The sequence below is a fragment of the Lacerta agilis genome, chromosome 2, assembly GCF_009819535.1.
Source record: "Lacerta agilis isolate rLacAgi1 chromosome 2, rLacAgi1.pri, whole genome shotgun sequence".
Taxonomy (NCBI): domain Eukaryota; kingdom Metazoa; phylum Chordata; class Lepidosauria; order Squamata; family Lacertidae; genus Lacerta; species Lacerta agilis.
This window is the reverse complement of record NC_046313.1, coordinates 80,705,859-80,718,989: the sequence shown is the minus strand read 5'-3', so window position 1 is coordinate 80,718,989 and position 13,131 is coordinate 80,705,859. Positions and strand designations below refer to the sequence as shown.

General features: G+C 50.1%; 2 protein-coding genes across 2 annotated transcripts; one reads left to right on the top strand and one right to left on the bottom strand.

Moving 5' to 3' along the window:
* The first annotated feature begins 2,801 nt into the window (after positions 1-2,801).
* Positions 2,802-4,391, top strand: LOC117041812 (histone H1x). The gene has a single exon (XM_033141022.1). It carries the CDS (start codon positions 2,927-2,929, stop codon positions 3,608-3,610), a length of 684 nt encoding a protein of 227 aa, XP_032996913.1. The 5' UTR covers positions 2,802-2,926; the 3' UTR covers positions 3,611-4,391.
* Positions 4,392-10,975: 6,584 nt separating this feature from the next.
* On the bottom strand, positions 10,976-12,853 carry LOC117041813 (histone H2A type 2-B-like). The gene has a single exon (XM_033141024.1). The coding sequence runs from the start codon at positions 12,551-12,553 to the stop codon at positions 12,173-12,175; it is 381 nt and encodes a 126-aa protein (XP_032996915.1). The 5' UTR covers positions 12,554-12,853; the 3' UTR covers positions 10,976-12,172.
* Positions 12,854-13,131: the final 278 nt, after the last annotated feature.

Genomic DNA, 13,131 nt, shown 5'->3' with positions numbered 1-13,131 from the left:
GAGCTACAAATCCATCTAACGTTACCATATCTAGCCCACATTTTACCAGCTTCTCCACAAGAATATCATGGGAGACTTTGTCAAAAGCCTTACTGAAATCAATATACACCATGCCCACAGTATCCCCCTGATCCATCAAGCTTGTAACTCCATAAAAAAACGAAATAAGATTCATCAGCCATGACTTGTTTTTGAGAAACCCATGCTGGGTCTTAGTAATCACAGCATCCTTTTCTAAGTGCTTACAGATGGACGGTTTAATTATCTGTTCTAGGTAGGACCTTTCATGGTATCAGTGTCAAACTGACCAGTCAGTAGTTACCTGGATGCATGGCGATTTGAACTCTACTTCTCAAACAAAAGTTAGATGAGAAGCAGTGTGATGATATGGTCTCAGCTTTGAAGGTTTTAAAAATAAAATCCCCACGGTTCACCAACGTGCTTTTTTACAAATACATAGAAAGCTCTGGCTGTTCTAAGGCATAACCAATTGGTTTAAAAGCGATCCTTTGCTTAAGAGCAGAAGAGGCTGTGGTAAACCGAGGTCCACCTCGTCCCAACATGCTTTGCAAGACGTCTGCGGGGTGGGCTCTTCCCCAGAGCGCGGTTTTTACCTCCTGCACAGAACTGCTGTTTTTAAAAGCCGTGCAAGAGGGAGGCAGGGCGAGCGAAATGGCGGAGAAAATAATAAGATATGGGAGGGAGGACGGGTGTCAGATTTATCGAAAGTGGGAGGGGGAGCGAGAAAGCAAGCTGCGGAGCTCGAGGGTTTCAATTGCCTCCCTCCCCCCTTTTATCCCTTTGGCATAAGAAGCAAATTAGATTCAAGGCAAAGGAAGGTGGGGGTAACTTTTCCTGCGCAGGAGGATGCAGTTGAAAGTAGGCGTAACGCGCCTGCTTCTCTCCCTCCCAGAGCGATCGTGAACCAGCTTTAAAAGGTGGCAGCAGAGAAGAGGCTTTGATGGAGTAGGCGGAATCCGTGGCTAAAAAGCTCCCTCGCCTTCAGTAAACGCGCTGGGTTCCTTTCGTTTTTCCCCTGCATGAAGATCTCTCCCCCCACCCCCACATCTAAAAAGAAACGTCCCCCTCCTACACACACACACACACACACACATTTTACACAGTGCTCTTTGCAACCCTGTCTAGGGCTGTCCGCACTTCTAAAGCAGAGGTGGTGCCGCCCCGCCCCCCTTTCCCTGCCAGCCCCCTTCCTATGGGGAGGACGACATATGCGCCCCCCCCCCAATATTTAAATACGTCCGGATCGGGCGCCCTCTCAGATAGCTTATAAGCTAACGTGGGTAAAAGGGAATTTAAATTCTGCCCAAATTGGGGGCGGGAAGGAGACTTGGCAGGAGGGATAAATCCATGGCATCCCGCGTGCGGAGCAAGATGCCTCCTGCCGCCAGTAGCTGCTCCCCGAAGGAAGTGTCCGTTGCCACCCGATCTGTTTCCAATCAAATCCGGAAAAGGGAAAAAAAAAAAAAAAGCGGAACCAAGGTGCGCCTTGGCTGAAAAGGAGCCGCTGCGCCAAACCGCCCCCCCCACCCCGCGGCGCTGATCTCCCCGCTTTGCACGCCTCCGATTATCGCTTTCTTTTAACCAGAAACTAAAGGGCGCCGCCCCCTCCCTAGGTAGCTTGGAGTGGGGTGCGGAGTAACCCGGAGAGACTTCTCGTGGCTAGACTTTACATACCCTCTTATCTCCGGGTGCCTTGCAATGTTACCCGCGTCTTTAAAGACAAGTGGCAAGATCCTGAAAACATCCTCCATATTCATTTTCCCGCACGAAGCCCAAGTTGAGACATGGCCACCCCAACCCCATCTAACAGGAGTTACCGAGGCTGATATAATGAACTCGCAAATATAAATATATACAAACTCAAAAGCAATAAAGTGAGTGGACACCCAACGCCTTCTCTGCGGGCTCTTCCACCTGGCTGTTCAAGAAGAGGCCCCCCCCCGACCATCGCTTCATCGGTTGTTTCACCAATTTGGATATTTCCTATCGTAAATATACATCGCGCCCCAAAAGCTGCAAAAATAGCAGCGCCCCTTTCTTTGCCTTTCCATACCACTTCATACTGGGGACCAAACGCGCCTCCGTCGGGAGTGCCTGCGTGGGTGGGGGGAGGTCTTGCAACCCCCTCTAGCCCAAACTGGAAGGTGCTGCCGCCCTACAACCGAGGATCCCTGGGCGGCCAAATCCTGCCCTCTCTGAGCCCCGCAACCCCTTGAGTCACGGCCCCTCCAGATCGGGCGGGGACCCCCCTGGAATGAGCTCCACAGCTCCGTTGCTGCTGCAGCCGACCACGTGAGGGCGTCCAGTGTGTTAGTTGCAACAAATTAACCCTGGGCTAGTCATCCCCCCGAGGGTCGCCGGTGACCCACGACCGGCCAGCGGCACGCCGCGCCCTCTTCTCTACCGGGTCCGCGTGTTGGCCGTGCCGTGCGGATCCCTCGGGGGGTCCCAGAGCCCTCCATACAGGGCGCCCCCATCCTCTGCCTTCCCCCAGCATAGGGTGCGCCCTTAAAATCGCCTCCAGGGAACCTTTCCCAGCCCCGGGAGACTGCGGCGCCCGGGCAGCTCCGTCAGGCACCGTCGGGAGCAGCCGCTGGCGCCGGCAGCCCGCCCCTAGGCCGCCGGACGCGGGTGGGAGAGCTCGCCGAAGGGGCCACAAAAAGCACAACTTGGAGCCGGCCTCCTCGCTGCCTGTTGTTGTTCTCAACGTGGTCCGCTCCTCGCGCATATAAAGAGCTGCGGCGAAGCCCGCCCAGGCAGACTGCTTTCTCTCGGGCGTAGCAGAGGCGAGCTGTGCTCGGCTACCGCGTTTGCTGCCGCCGCCGCTGTTTCCCGAGCGCGCACACGAGTACCACCGAGCCTGGTCTTTTTCTCTTGCGAAGAGCGCCGTCCCGCTTTATCCGGCATGTCTGTTGAGCTGGAAGAAGCCGACCTCCCCCTGACCGAGGCGGAAGAGGCGCCCCTGGCTCCGGAGAAGAAAGGCGCCGCCAAGAAAGCCAAAGGCGGCGGCGGCGGTGGGTCGGTGTTGTCGCCATCCAAGAAGAAAAAGAATAACAAGAAGAAGAACCAGCCGGGCAAGTACAGCCAGCTGGTGGTGGAGGCGATCCGCAAGCTGGGCGAGCGCAACGGCTCGTCGCTGGCCAAGATCTACAACGAAGCTAAGAAAGTGGCCTGGTTTGACCAGCAGAACGGGCGCACCTACCTCAAGTACTCCATCAAGGCGCTGGTGCAGAACGACACCTTGCTGCAGGTGAAGGGCACGGGCGCCAACGGCTCCTTCAAGCTCAACAGGAAGAAGCTGGAGGGCGGAGAAGGGGGCGCCGGAGGAGCAGGCGGCGGCGGGGGCGCCTCGCACGCCAAGTCGCACAAGAAGGCGGTGGCCGTGCCCGCGTCGCGCAAGGTCGAGAAGAAGCCCGTGGCCAAAAGCAAAAAGCTGGAGAAGAAGTCGCACAAGAAAGGCGCCGGCGGGGGCGCCGCCAAGAAGGACAAGGTGAAAGCCAAGAAGGCCGCCAAGAAGACTGTCGCCTCGCCCAGCCCCAAGAAGGTGAAGAAGACGGCCAAGCCCAAGGCGCTCAAGAGCAGGAAATGAGGCGGAGATGGAGAGGGCAAGGGGGGCCCTGGTTGGCTGCCCTGCCCTGGACTTGTGGAGCCTCAAGACATTGTATGACTTATTGCTCTCAGCACAGCCATGTTACCCGGTTTCGTTTCTGTAGCTTTTTCTTGGGGGGGGGGTGAGGGGGGGCCTGGGTTGGAGGCGCGCCGCCGGTTCCTTGGAGGGAAGAGGAATACGTTATTCGCCCCAGCCCTTTATTTTTTAATAAGGGGGGGATGACTGTTGAGGGCTTGTGCGGGGTTCTGAATTTTTTTTTTTAATTCTTGGGAATATTTTAATGCTTCCTACCCCCCCCTCCCCCGACAAATATGGAGGATAGGCGACTCTGTTTCCCTGCTTGCCCCTGGTTCTCCATGCTCACGGAGGCGTTTTGGCTGCCTTCCGAAAGTTTGCCCGCCCGTCGTGGCCGCCCCTCGGATGCCGCTGCGGCGCCATGGCAACGGCCCAATTGGCTTTGCAAGGGCACCTGGGCTTTTCCCTTTAAAAAGGCGCTTCTCGGGATGCAGGGAGGGAGGGGAGAAATAGGGAGCGGTTGGGACCAAGTGGGGTTGTGGCGGGGTGCCTTTTTGTTTTTGCCTTTGAGAGGCCTGCACAGTCATTACCGGGCGAGATGCTTAGTTCTAGGGAAGGTGGGGATCGGAGGGGGGATCTCCTGGAAGATCATCATACTGCCTTCAAAGGTGTCTTGCCTTCGGTATCCTTTCCCCTCCGCACTTGTGTTTTTTTGTTCAATAAACCGTTTAAAATGCTTTTTTTTTTCACTGCTGCTTCCTCCGTGTGTTTTAAGTGGGCAAGAGGCAAATGAAAATTGCTTGGGAGGGTGGGAAATGGGGGCGTTAGAATTGACTCGCGCTGAAGGGAGGAAAAAGGTGGCCCTAGTGGGATTAACCGGAGATAATGGGGTGGGGCTATAGGGTGGAGGAGGCTGGGTACCAGGCAGGGGGAGGTGTAGCTTGCTTGTGCGTGGGGGGAGGGATGCGCATTCCACCCGCTTAATTTTCTGTCGTTACGGAGTTTTCTGGAGGTGGGCGTGTCAATCATTTCAAAGGAGCTCTTTCCTCTCTGATTTGCGCTCCATTTTCTGCAAAGGCCGGCAGGCATTGCATTGCCCTGTTATTGAAAACTCTGCCCTTGGTCACTTTCCCCACCCATATCGTAGTAGGTATTGCAAGTTGTAGGTCGTCAACATAAAAATCCGAGCCGGACCTGAAATTCCAGGGAGACGGCGGCAGCCTTTGGTTTGGCGGTTCCCCTCCTCCGAAAGTGCGCACATGCACCTTACTAAAAAGAAGCCTCTAGGGGGCGAGCCTAGCCTTTGCGTAAGTGGGGGATTACGTCATCGGGCGCCAGTGCGCACGCGTGGGGAAGCGTCCGCTGGTTGGCTGGGCGGGGCGGTTACGTCAAGCCATTCGGCTGTACCCGGTAGCGTCACTCCTTTCGCAGACAGCAGGTTGAAAAGAGGGAGGCGGCACCAAACTGCTCAAATGAGTCGTGAATTGATCGTCTCTCCGGAGCTGCTCCCGCTGCTTTCTACCACCCGCCCCCGCGGCCAAAGGTCTGCTCCGGCCTCTCATTTATCTCAGCGTAAGGGGCGGGAGTGGCTTACAACAGCCCTGCAATGTAGCTCACTTCCTAAACTGAAAACACCCGATGTGACTATATATATAGTTAGTGCTCTCCTTAACCATCCCATATGATGCTGGGCGGTAGCTGCATATTCACCCACCCACTAGCTTGTCCCTTCCTGCCAGTGGCCCACTTTGCACTGCCAGCAAAACGAGTTCCGGTCGCATACCAAGAACAAACTTAGTTGGTCTCTAAGGTGCTACTGGAAGGAAATTTTATTTTTTATTTTGTTTTGATGACTATGGTAGACCAACACGGCTACCGTAACGATCCACCTGACTCAGCGTACATCCCATGTCAGTTGCAGAAGGCAGAAGAGTGGGAAACGGCGTTCCTTCATCTCTGGGCAGTTTTCAAATGCAAAACAGATTTCCACCCCAGAGCTGGAAAAGGGACTTAACCTTCCACGGGTCGCTACCTGTCCGTGGCGGTGATATGAAGGGAAATGAACGGCGGAGGCTGGTACCCTGGTTCCGTCTGGGATAGGGGAAAGGTCGAAGCTGGGCTACCCCCAGGGTTGCTTTTGCAGGATCTTGCCATGGGGCTACTCGGGTCAGGGAAGTATATAACCTGAAGAAGGGAATTGGAGGGCACCTGCTTAGGGTGGCAGACACGGTGCAGTAGAGCAGGGCCCTGCTAATACAAATCTTGTAACTACAAATATCACCCCACATCATAAATTATGGCCAAACCTTCAGCCCCTTGGAGAACACTTAAAAGAGCTCCAAAAGCTGAGCTACATTAGGATCAGGAACTAAGACCAAGCCTGTAGAAGGAGCAACCCGACTGTTTCTCCTACACTTTTAATCTTAGCACTTGTCCATAAGGAATCCTCTACATAAAAGGAAAAAAAAAACAACAGCACACAGTTCAGGTTTACAATTAAGGGGGAGGGTAAGAGAATGTATCACCCACCATGAAATGGTCCTTAATAGGTGCCATAACTTTCCATCATGCAAATATAACCACCACCATATAGTTCTGAAGAACGTAGTAATACATAGCAAGTGTGCCGCTGTAAGGGGTATCCAAATTGTACAAAAAGGGTGATAATACTATTCTAAATGTCCAGATAAAACTAGTGGCATAGAAAGATCCTTATAGTAAATATAGCCTGAGTTGGGGCCTAGAAGTAACTGCAGTGGGCCAGATTTTGGCACTTCAGGGAAAACCTCTATCTTGATAAACTACTTGAGACGGCAGGATGACAAGATATTCTCCCAGCTTCACAACCCAATGTAGATACAGGAGCAAGGCACCCCCTGCAAACTATATTGATAGACTTTATTCAAATCATGCATGGAGATACTTTCACTTTTGTGAATTGGTATTTTCACACTTCTTACAGTTCAACTTTGTCCATTCCAGAATGATCCAAAAGCTTCAAGCTTTAACCAGCAGCATCCAACTAAGCCACACTTAAGCTGTGGGCTCTGTACACAGGGGTGGGGTGGGGGGAGAACACCATGTGGTACAGCTGTTGAACTACAACTCCCACCACCTATTAACTTGGAACTACTGGATAGGGCTGATGGAAGTTGTAGTTCAACACCTGGAGGGCCCCACTCTGGTTACCCCTGTTATATCTAAGTGCAGATAGCTAAAAACCACCACTGTAGCAGCATGGTAAATGTTTCTCCAAGAGAAGGAAAACATTAAATGACTTCACCTTTTTCCAAAATGAGCCATGATTACCCTAATTCCCTGCAAGGATATTTCCAAAAGGCAGAAACAGGCACGTGAAAAATAGGCAGAGGGGAAAAAACCACAGCACCTCCTATAATTTGCAAGGCTCACAGGCTCAAACAGAAGAGTAGCAGGTAGCAGAGTCTGCTGGGAGTTTGGAGGCATTTTTATGTTGAAGATCTCTTGTTCCTTTTACACAATCTCTGTGTCCACTACCTTAAAACTGTTTTAAGAATTATAGAAGCACATTTTTCAATCCAAGTGCTATATGAAATGCCTTGTGTTGAGAGGCATCGTGTGGCAACACAGTGCTAGTCCTGACCTACCTGCTGCGGCTCACATCAGACTTCAACAGTATTCTATAGTATGGATGGAAGGCCTTTTAAATGCATATTCCCAGTTTGTTAAAGGTGGCTGTTCAGTTCACTATTGGTAATCTGATAAATTTATAATTTTTTATTTTATTTTTTGGTACTCTGTAGAGTGGTCATTAATGCTGTTCATCAAGATCCTCACATATTGCAATGACTTATGCTTATAAGCAAAACTGTACATTTGAATTGACTGGTCACTAAGACTTCCTGTCTTCACCCTCAATCCAAAGTTATCTTCCAAAATGGATGTAAAGGCTGCTGCTTTCAAGTCACTTCTAAGCTTTTCACACACACTTTCCCACGTGCATTCTCTTCCTGAATCTAGTTTCCACCGTCCATTCATTTCCATCAGCATTAAAAGGGAAGAGTTAACTGTGACACTTATGACAGGGGAGAAAAGCTCACATTTGTTTTGTGCCACTAATTCAAGCAATATACGGACACAGTTCATACACCATGCTAAGCCATACCATCGGGATTCCTGGAGATCATAACCACTTAGCTCCTGCCCCTGTGAGCTAAGTCATGGTTTAGCTTAGCATGTCATTCGAATGCAGGCTCATGGCTTGTCTTGCTCTAGTAAACTCCAAGGTTTGCTTTTGGTTTACAGTTTCTCATTTGTCTGGAACAAGGCAAACCACAAGTCTGGGTTTGGATAACATGCTAAACTAAATCATAGCTTAGCTCAGAGGAAGAACAAAGCAGCCACAATCTCTCCTCTTTGGCAGTCTGGACATCGATACATTCATGGTTTGGCTTAGTGTTACTTGCAAACTGAACTATAGACTTCCACAGATAGAAGAGCAAGCTACCGTATTTTTCAGTCTATAAGACACCCCCATGTATAAGACGTCCCCTATTTTTGGGGACTCAGATTTAAGAAAATGGGTTAGATGTATCCATGTATAAGACGCCAACTAATTTTTGGCAATTTTTAAAGGGGGAAAAACCTAGTCTTATACACAGAAAAATACGGTAGCTGCTATTGTAAGGAATGCCATTTCTGGACAAGAACAATATTTTCTTTTAGTGTCATTTAAGTTTTCACAACCCCACATGCCAGCTCTACCGGTTGACATAAACAGATGGTAGAAAGGTACTAAAAGGGGGGGGGGGAGAAGCTGCAAGGAGGCACCAGCCTTTTAGATGCTCACATATGGGACCCTAAGCTCTTCACATTGAAGCCCCTTTGTAGAACTGACATCCCTTTCTAATATTACTTTTTAACCATCTGTTGATTTAATCATGTTCTCTTCCCTTCAGATTTACATTTAAAACACAATTAAAAGTAAAATATACCAAGGGGCCACGTGATGAGGGCTTAGGAAGGTTATATTTGTTAATTGCTAAACAGATTTCATTCATTTTGAACAGAGAATACATGAGAGCACAATGCAAGTTCTACCAGCAAGAAATGCACTGCACAGCTTAATCCTGTCCCCATTTACTTTGAATACTGCATCCAACTGAACTGGCTTCCTCAGGACTTCTTTTCAGAAGCACGTCATGTCAACTTTGAATGGGCACCACCAAATAAATGCTTGACGGGTTCTAACACAGATTAATAGCGCATGGGTTGCGCTGATGTCAGGAATAACCCAGTGCACTTCTAACGTAAGTTAATGGGAAACCTTGGGTTGTGCAGAGCTCTCTGCATGCAGGGGAATCTTGGGATCAGGGTGTCATTTGCCAAGCGGAGAGGAGAGAAGTGAGGAAGATATGAGGCATTTGATTGTGCAAGTCAGATAAATATTTTATAAATGAGCTCCACTGCCAGGACCACAGAAGGATACTTTGGGCAAAATGGGCTTTAAGATTTGATACAAACATTAATTTCCCATTTATTAATCAAAACCATTTAATTTGCTATTAGATAGAAAGAGGGAACATGGGAGCTGAAAGACAGATGGCTCACACTGCAGTCAAGTCAGAGTTACTAGACCAAAGCTTTGACCTTCCACTGCCCACCTTCCCTTTCTTCCAGCAGTATTTTCAGGACAGTAGGGCATAAGCACACATTACAGGCCCCAAACAACAAAAAAACCTTTCATGGATTCAGTAACCCCCAAACAGCTAATTAAGTGATGTGTCGACAAGAGGCATCTTTGATGTGCATTCAAGACTGAATCGGTTTAATAATAATATTGGTTTTGCACTTTCCCAGTATCACAAGTTCTGCATTTTCTAATAAATACAAAGCAGTCTTTTGACAGAACACAAAATACTGATCTTGAAATAATAAAAGACAGAAAAACACAAACTCTCATTTCCTATTTTTCAGTAGTTATTTGCATTTAAACAATCTCTTCCCCACAATTATGCAATCCGTGTTCATTCTAGAAGAAAGCAAGAGCCTTACACTGGTCCGTGCCAGAGGAATGAGAAAGCAACTTAGAAACAATGGGTCTTCCCCCCCCCCCCCGGGTCTGCAGTGGGAGATAGGCAAGACAAATCAGACAGGAACAGATCAAGGTTCTACCTCTCAGGTATCACTAAGGAGTGAACAAACCACTTTCGTTACCCAGGTATTAAAGCACCCAAGTTCCACTAACCTATGTGTTATTAGTTGAACCAGAGCAAGACAATACTTCATCCACAGATTTACACCTCACTTGATAGGTTGAACACATGCTACTTAACAGCACATACACAGTTGCCCATAAATATTACAAGTTCTACTTGCTCAATAGCCTAGACACTGCTGCATGCACGTGGTTCTATAAACTTTTCACCTAGGCAAGCAAGCAAGATTTGGCTCCGATACCATCTCTAGAGTACCATAACTACTATGCACCACAGGACTGGCTAGGCCATCTTCCATGCTCATACGTTACCCAAACACCAATTTAGTAAACCAACACATTAACTAGATATTTTACTCTAGTATAAATTAAGTTTTTCCCCCTAGAAAAACCCAAATCCCAAAAATTAATCCCTTGAGGATTACAATTAAACAGATGCCACAATTGCACTCTATTTTATGCACCAGGCGTGAAATTCTGAACAGAAAAAAACTGTGTATAGTTTTAAAGTGCAAAACAAGGATACAGAATGCCAAACCTCCATCGTTGGGGAAAGGTCTGTAACAGAACTAATAATCCAAAAGGGAATGGGGGGTGGGAGGAGGACAGAACAGACAATGTAATTGCTTCTGTTTCAAGGAAACTTCAGGCACCTCCAGACCTACCATCACTTAGGCTGAAAAACCACAAAAGCCATTATACTAAAATACTTTTGATTTTAGCTCTGCTGACGTCAACAGGACAAAAATACGACCTAAATCCAAGGACTCTTGCTTAAAATGAGGTTCCAGCTAAGCTGCTAAGCGCATTCAGAAGATCTGAATGCATCACCAATCAAGGCTAGAGACAGATAATAGGTGCCCTTCTCCCAAGAGTTGGTCTGAAAGACAATTACTGTTCTTGGCCTGTGCACTCATCTCACTTTTGTCTGGCCTAAAAAGGTATTACATGGATTCACATCATTCAAAACTCTACCCCAAGCATGTTTGGCCAAAAGTGACAATAGGACAAGATGATACCCTAGGAAATTGAAGACACTGTCCAATAACCTTCCTCTTCCTCTTCCTCTCTCTCTCTCTCAGACACACTACTGTTTGCCTCCAGCCCAAGGATGTTAACTTCATAAACTAGATTCCCCCCTTCTTTAAAAAAGGTTTGCAACAACAATAAAATCAAAATTTAACACGAGCACACAATTAGGAATGGAGTACAAATACAGTGACGCAATACCTCATCATAAAGCAAACAAGGAAAGGGGAGAAAAAAAGCTTAGCACTTGAAGAGATGAATATTTCTCTCAACAAGAGAAGTGGCTCTTTTCACATTACGATTTTTTCTGGCAGCTTCCTTTTCTCCCCTCCCCCCTCCAACGTTTTATTAAGTTTGTGATCACATTGAATGGGGATATGCAGCAACAACAGGTAGATAGATCCATCACTGTATTGAGCTCCGCGACAGAGCAGTTTTAAGAGAGTAGACGGAATATTTGTGCAGAACAGTAATGAATGGAGAGGCTCTCCCTTCATCCTCCCTCCCTGACAGGTGCACAGACAAGGTGCAGAAAGCCTCCATGGTCACAAATGGTGACACGCTACCAAGCAAAAGTCGCTTGCCTTCCTAGGGCAGGCTTGCAGCTTCCACCTTGCTTCATGACTTCCGTTCTTCCAGTTAGTCACAATTCAAGAAAAACAAGATGCACAAATCATTCTTCTAGATCCAAAACTGTCCTTTCTTTCCAAATCCCCTTTCCGGAAAAATTAATAGTGGCTTTAAGGGAGGGAGAGGGAGGGAAAAGAAAAGCTAATTGCACAGATGCTGCAGGTATAAGCAGCTTCAGGGTAGTAGATTAGGGGATAAATCATGGGGATGGGAGGGAGAATGAGAAGAGAGAGATGGAGGGAGAAAAAATACAGAAATCAATCTGCAGGGCACTAGGTGGCAGCCACCAGGCCCGCAGCACGTGCCCTTCTCGGGACACAGAAAAATGATTTAAGCCTGCTCTTCCCACACCAATCCCTGGAACTGAAAGAGGGCAGGAGTGCCAAGCGAGGTGCACATCATTGGAAGGAAAGAGGGCTGGCGAGGGTGAGAGGGAAGCGCCAGGCGGGCAGGGAGGACCAGAGCGAGGAGAGGAGGCGCAGAGGCGGCCCAGCGATGGCTGCGCCAAGGCAGAGGAGGCGGAGAGGAAGAGATCTGCCCGGCGTTGGCTGCTCCAAGTGAAGCAGAGAGAAAAGGGAGAAAATGTCCGGTGCCCGCTGGGTCGGATCCTGCGGGTGGGGTGGTGGGGACACATCACTCTTTGTTGTTCCCCATCGGAAACAGGGCCGGGCTCATTTCTTGGAGCTCTGGGTCTTCTTGGGCAACAGCACGGCCTGGATGTTGGGCAGGACCCCGCCCTGGGCGATGGTCACCCCGCCCAGCAGCTTGTTGAGCTCCTCGTCGTTGCGGATGGCCAGCTGCAGGTGCCGCGGGATGATGCGGGTCTTCTTGTTGTCCCGCGCCGCGTTGCCGGCCAGCTCCAGGATCTCGGCCGACAGGTACTCCAGCACGGCCGCCAGGTACACGGGCGCCCCGGCACCCACCCGCTCGGCGTAGTTGCCTTTCCGCAGCAGCCGGTGCACGCGGCCCACCGGGAACTGCAGGCCGGCGCGGGACGAGCGGGACTTAGCTTTGGCGCGCGCTTTGCCGCCGGACTTCCCTCGGCCGGACATTGCGGGCAGGCGGCTGGGCTGGAGGGGGCGGGCAGGGCGCTCCTAAAGGGTTTCAAGCCGAGGCCCGGCGCTTTGCTCACGAAGCAGGCAGAGAAGGAGAAAGATCTGGATAAAAACACCGCCGCCACAGAGTGTTAGCAAAGTAACGTGGGAACGCAGATTGCGAGCCTGCCTGACGCGTGTTCCGGAGCAACTCCGCCCCCTCCCCGCTGCGCACCACCCCGCCTTGCAACCCAACCCCGGAGCGGACTAGCAGGGAGCAGGTTGCAGGCCGCGCTCCCGGCTCCGGCGGCCCCCAGCTAGCGCCGCGCGCAGGGGTCACCTCCCTCCCCTCACCGTTCGCCGCCTCGCCAAGCGGAGCGCTCCGCCAAAGAGCCGCAGCTGCAGTGACAATAACAAGCGCGAGATGCTGGAGGATATAAATCCAAGCCCGGCCTGTCGGCGGCTTCCCATTGGCGGGGGTGAGCGCGGAGCCGCGCTGCTATTGGCGGGTATTCCGATCCCTGATTTGCATAGGAGCTCGCGTCGTCCATGTTCGGACTCGGAGGGAGCTGGAGCGGCAACAGACGCGCAGGCTT

Coding starts and splice junctions, on each gene's coding strand:
- LOC117041812 (XM_033141022.1), top strand. CDS start 2,927: ATGTCTGTTGAGCTGGAAGAAGCCGACCTCCCCCTGACCGAGGCGGAA.
- LOC117041813 (XM_033141024.1), bottom strand. CDS start 12,553: ATGTCCGGCCGAGGGAAGTCCGGCGGCAAAGCGCGCGCCAAAGCTAAG.